Below are 6068 nucleotides of genomic sequence, written 5' to 3'. Positions count from 1 at the left end.
CTTCTTAGCCCCTTCTTTCAATGCCAAATAAAAAGATGGTTGTGGCTTGTGGGGTATTGGCTTATGGATCGTGTGGGGACCCATATTCTTTGGCTTAGCTAGGCCCGACCCTTGGCCTAGTCGACAAGGTACGTGTTGTGCCGTGTTGTGTTGTATTGAAATTTTTATAAGTTCAGCCCGTGCTTGGCCCAAGTTATGTGCCACTGTACCTTGACACTTTGTGTTATGCTTGCAACATGTGTGGCGCCTAAACCAAATTTCATGATTTTAGCGTGTTTTGTCATGTAAAGTCAGATCGCATCGTGCTATGTCATGCTTCTCACAAATAAAGGTTATCCAAGCTAAGCTTACAGCCATTGCGCATGAATCGTGTCGTGTTTACATTGTTGAGCCATGCTTTTTTGATGCTTGAGTCGGCTTGGCCCAAGGTGCCATATGTAGGTATAATACACGATTATTAAACTTTTTAGCTCGAAATCCCAACCCAAATGTGAAATGGACAATCTTAGTGCACATAAAAACTACCTCTTTATCCGTCTTTCAAAATATGTCTCATTCTCTTATTGTCTCTTAAAAACACTTTTGAATGATAAAATGTTAAACTACAAGTTCATAAAATTCTATCAAATAAGTATCTAACAAGGTTCGTTAACATAAATAATTTCTAATAGGTTTATGTGGTTAATTTTCTTAAAATTTAGACTCTAAAAAAGCAAATGGAGCAGTTGATAGTCTATTTCCTGTCCTTTTCCATCCAAATTTCTATTGAAATACATTATATTTGATAATCTCGACTTTTTGGGTTACCCTTTATCTACAATAATTCATAGTTAATGCAAAACAGTTTTTTAATCCAAGAGGCTTACCACATACTTTAATTTGTGGGATTTGTAGTTGAAATTTTGCATATATATAACTGTAATAGAAAGTAAACATACATGACTGATGATCAAATTTTGTAACAAATATGCAGCTTATTAATCTCAGGAAACAGCAACACGCCTTACCAAGTAACGAGAAAATAATCAGAACAATAATATACAAGGCACAAATAATTAATTTTAGCTCCCCTTCACCCTTTTCACTTGTACACAAACAACTCATTTTTCTTTCCATCAGAATCTGGTGTGCCCTTCTTCATCATTGCTACAAACTCCTCATAATTTATGTTTCCATCCTGCGTGCAACACACCAAACATCATTCATAGAACAAGTCTATCGTCGAATCACAACTTAAACATAGAAAACACAAGGGTGCAAACAAAGTTAAGAAAGAAAATTTACTTTGTCAGTGTCAACATCATCAAGAATTTCGTCGATAGTTGCATCATCTCCCATTTTATATTCTGTCATTGCCTGTTTCAGCTCATCTCTTGTTATATACCTACAATATCAAACGAATGTACATATATTTAGCTGTTAGCCATATACAAGTATATATTTTGGAACGGAGGGAGTATAACTTTATATTCGCCTAAGCAAAACAGAACATGAAAAAAATTATCATGTAAGCATGATCTAGTATACTAACCCACTGCCATCCTTGTCAAAGAACTGGAAAGCCTTGTACATATTCTCTTCCTTATCCAATCTATGCCGATGCATAGTGGCCGAAATGAATTCCATGTAATCAATAGTTCCATTCTTATCAACATCAGCCTGACAGAAAACGCAAGCTAGACTTAATATAGACGCACAGGTGTTATTTATAAGGATTCTATATTTGCATTACTTCCAAAATATTGATTGTCAAATTCTGATAGTTGATCGATTTTCTTACAGCATCCATTAGCTGCTTTATTTCAGGTTCACTGAGTTTTGAGCCAAGCCTTGCCAGGCCATGTTTAAGTTCATCTATAGTAATTGTCCCGCTTCTGTCAGTATCAATGTTGTTGAACATTTCCTTTAAACCTTTGATTTCTTCATCTGACAGATTTTCTGCCATAACCTTCATCAATCAAATTCACATTATCAAGAAACAAGTACAACTAGCCTAACAAATTCCGGGTTTAACACAGGCATTTGTCGATTATAGAATAGATGTTATAACAATGTACCGGAATTTGTTATGTTACCATGAGAGCAAGCTTCTTGAGCTTATTCATTGCTCTGAACTGCTTCATCCTAATAAGAACCGCGCTGTCAATAGGTTTCTCAGAAGCATCACTGTCTTCTTTGAGCCATGGATGCTCTGATTCATAGGTAATATGTAAATTGTGGGCAGTCAAAAGCAGTTTTCATGTCAAAATTTCCTATTACCAAACCATAGTCGAGCAGAAAAATACATACCAAGTGCCTCTGCAGCACTTATACGCGCCTTAGGATTTCTCTCTAACATTTTAGCAATTAAGTCTTTGGCACCAGCAGAAATTGAAGGCCATGGATGTGAACTCAAGTCAAGCTTCCCGTTCTTGACCTGATTAAAAATCCCAGCTTCAGTCTCTGAAACAATCGCAAACACTATGAATCAGAACCAAAGAGATGAGAAGGGCTAATTACAGAATGCATATTCATTTAATCCGAGTAACATCTCTATATACAAGCTGCTATAACAATCTTATAATTTTTTGTTAAGCAGCATGTAACACGCTGAATTTTGTTTCAGGAAGTCCATATGCTTACCAGCCCAAAAAGGAGGAACTCCACTAAGAAGAATGTATAAAATGACTCCAGCACTCCACACATCTATCTCTTTCCCATAGTTGCGTTCCAAAACCTCTGGTGCTAAATAATATGCACTTCCGACAAGTTCCTTGTACACTTTTCCTGCATTTTTCATTTGACTGATCACTATTGATGAATCCCAAATAGTTCCAACATCATATTGTTGAGTCCGACTTTAAAGAAAAATCTTAAATGAAACAATATACTTGTACTACTTAAGACTCAAATGTCCAAAGTTAAAAGATAGATATGATTGCATATTGTGGAATGGAGCATTAACTTGCAGTTAAGTTACAGTACATAAGCTACTCAGCTCGTGACATTTTCAACATTGTCTCTTCATGACAGCGCGAAACTAAATACAAAAATTATCTACATCAGACATAACATCAGTGAGATGGATAGGAAAATAATTGAGGGAAATTGTTGATTTTTGCTGAACTGATGGCAGACGAGGACATAAATCGTAACAAATGGTTTGAAACAAGCTTAAATGATCCTAGTTAACCATAATGAACATCTCTTTCATAATTCCCACTTAATTAATTAAGTTAGTGCTTGTTTTTATTCAATCACTCAGTCTTCGTTTTTGAGGAAACATAAGTTGACTTGATTTGGTTGACTGGCCCCTTTTTATGACTCTAGGACACCATTTTGGTGCAGGTTGCTTTCTAGAGTTATACATGAAAAATATCTCCATTACATTTACCATTTCTTTCCCAAATTTTACTGGGTTGATCTTTTTATTATTATTATTATTATTAAATCATAACAAAATGCTTACTTCTTCTACCCTTTTTTCTAAAGAAATTATAGCGTATGTGTTACATAGTTAAATTTATCTGTATATCCCAAGGTATGAATTCCCAGGTGATAAACCTTAAAGAGAAAAACAAACCAATCAAATTCGTGCATGTTTATATTCCTGTAAAGTTATTTATTTATTTTCTTATATTCGGAATGAAAATGTACACCTAACAAATAGAAATCTGATTGAGTTATGTTAGAAGGTGCTTGGCTCGATTCAAAGTACGAGTTTGACATGGGTTTGGAATCACTCAAACCCATACCACTTGTTTGGTTCAGTTAAATGGGTTTGGAATCACTCGAACCCATACCACTTGTTTGGTTCAGTTAAATGGGTTTGGAATCACTCGATCCCATACCACTGCACTTGTTTGGTTCAGTTATATTGGCATCGGGATCCATCCCCTGCCCTCAAGAATCAAGATATAGGGTAACAAACTAACAACCTCTATTTAATTAAAGAAGATAAAATCTCACATTGCAGGAGTGTTTCATCAATTGAAAAAAATAAATTTTTTTTTTTTTTTGTTTTTGCCTTAAAAATTCCATATTTTAATTTTAAATGGACAGAAACAAAAAATAAATAAAAAATAAGGTTATAATTTAATGCGTACATTTTACACCAAGGTGGGCTATGATATGTTGCACCCTTGCACCCTTAAACTTACTATCAATCAAAGTCAAGGCCAAGTATCTTCTATGCTAGCTAGCTTGATTACTCATCAATAGTCATATATACCTTGCTTCAGAATGAAATAACGTCCATATAAAATATAACAATTTAAACTTTGCAATATTTCATATAATTGCCTAAAAAAATATACTCCTTTCTTCCCAGCATAAAGCTACGTATATGCTACATTGATGTGCTAGTTTATCCCAACAAAATTCCACTTTCTATAATGTGTAAGTTAAAATTCTAACTTTCCCAATAACTTGTAATTGGCATTTTGGCAACCTAATAAAAACTCCAAAAGAAGTTAAAATTGGTAGCATGAAAAACAATTCCAACTAAACAAAAAATGATATATACAGCTTTTAGAGTTACATGTGTAAGCTAAAAAAGAAAGACAAACATACAAACCAATCAACGGATAATCATCTATATCATGCAATTTTTTTTTTAAAAAAATGAATTACTCCGTAAATAAATTATGTTATGCAGTTCTAAGGATTATGTATATCATAGTTGTCCGGAAATAGGATTCAACTTACCTTCGATGAAGACGGAGAGGCCAAAATCAGTAATCTTCAAAGGGGAATCATCATCCTTACTAACCAACAAGAAATTCTCAGGCTTCAAATCTCTATGCATGACACCCATAAAATGACATACATGAACAACATTAACAATCTGTCTAAAAATAACAGCAGCTTCCTTTTCAGAGAAATGACCTTTACTCACAATTCTATCAAACAACTCTCCACCAGAACAAAGTTCCATTACTAAATACAATTTATTTTTATCTTCATAAGCCCCTTTAAATTCAACAATATTTGGTTGTCCACTTAAATGTTGCATTATCAAAATCTCTCTTCTAACATCTTCAATATCTTTTTTACGCTTAAGTTTAAGCTTTGATATTGATTTACATGCATATTTCAACCCTGTTGAAATTTCTGTGCATAAGAATGTTATACCAAACTGCCCTCTTCCTAGCTCTTTCTCTAGGTGGTAGATGGAGGTGATGTCTACATAGGGTTTGTTTAGGATCGTGTCGTGTTCCGGGACCGAAGATGAAGAGTAAGGAGAGGGAATTGATGTACGTGGTGGCGGCGGAGGTGGAGGGGAAGCTGGTGTTTGTATAGGAGGGAGTGGTGGGGGTTTGTAGTATGATTCGTTTCGGTTTCGGCTTCGGGTTGGTGGAGAGGTGTCTGAGATTGCAATTTCGTAAGAGCTTGGAGACCAGAATTCTCCTGAACAACAGTTTCCCATGTTTGGAGAGAGAGAGAGAAAGAGTAAGAAATGGGGTGAAGAAGGAAGGTTTGAGAATTGGTGGAAGGAAAAGGAAGGAATTAGAATTGAGTCGTCCACTTTCATATTGAATGTTTTTGGGTGCTTTGCTTTGCCTTCGAGAGTTGATCGTTGTTCACTTTTTATTTATTTTTTTGTGTTTTGTTTGTTCCTACCCACTTGTTGGGGATAGTTTTCGTTAATGGGACCAAAACGAGCAAAAGTTTAAGCTGATGGTTGAGTTCCAGAAATATGCTTTATACTCTATCACGCTCCTTCACATAAAAATCCGTTGGACTTGAAATGTGGATGCAGCATCAGCCCTTCTCATACCCTGCGAGAGTTTGTTGGGCTTGAAATGTGGATGCAGCATAGGCTCTTCTCATACTATATCCTTGAAATTCAGACATAAATTTAACACACACAACGACAGACCCACCACAAGGGCGAAAAAACCACTGACAGTCTAAAGACAAAAATAAAGGGAAAAGTTAGGGCTTTTTACCTCGTAAAACGCTCGACTTTCACGATAATGATCTTAGCAAAGAAGGAAGAAGTAGGAAGGTTAGCTGAAATGATTCTTTGGAGAAGACGATCGAGGAAACCTTTACGAGGATGAAAATTAGCGAAGAAACCCTTGGAG

At 35.4% G+C, this 6068-nt stretch overlaps 1 protein-coding gene across 1 annotated transcript; it reads right to left on the bottom strand.

Moving 5' to 3' along the window:
- Positions 1-893: 893 nt before the first annotated feature.
- On the bottom strand, positions 894-5520 carry LOC145613227 (calcium-dependent protein kinase 29-like). Its single transcript, XM_081668290.1, has 8 exons — positions 4687-5520; positions 2623-2766; positions 2290-2442; positions 2076-2191; positions 1781-1948; positions 1532-1659; positions 1285-1384; positions 894-1177 (listed from the first exon to the last, which is right to left on the bottom strand). The coding sequence occupies exons 1-8, from the start codon at positions 5510-5512 to the stop codon at positions 1082-1084; spliced, it is 1731 nt and encodes a 576-aa protein (XP_081524416.1). The 5' UTR covers positions 5513-5520; the 3' UTR covers positions 894-1081.
- Positions 5521-6068: the final 548 nt, after the last annotated feature.

The sequence above is a fragment of the Chenopodium album genome, chromosome 25, assembly GCF_948465745.1.
Source record: "Chenopodium album chromosome 25, dcCheAlbu1.1, whole genome shotgun sequence".
NCBI classification, from domain to species: domain Eukaryota; kingdom Viridiplantae; phylum Streptophyta; class Magnoliopsida; order Caryophyllales; family Amaranthaceae; genus Chenopodium; species Chenopodium album.
This window is presented reverse-complemented; position numbering and strand designations above follow the sequence as displayed.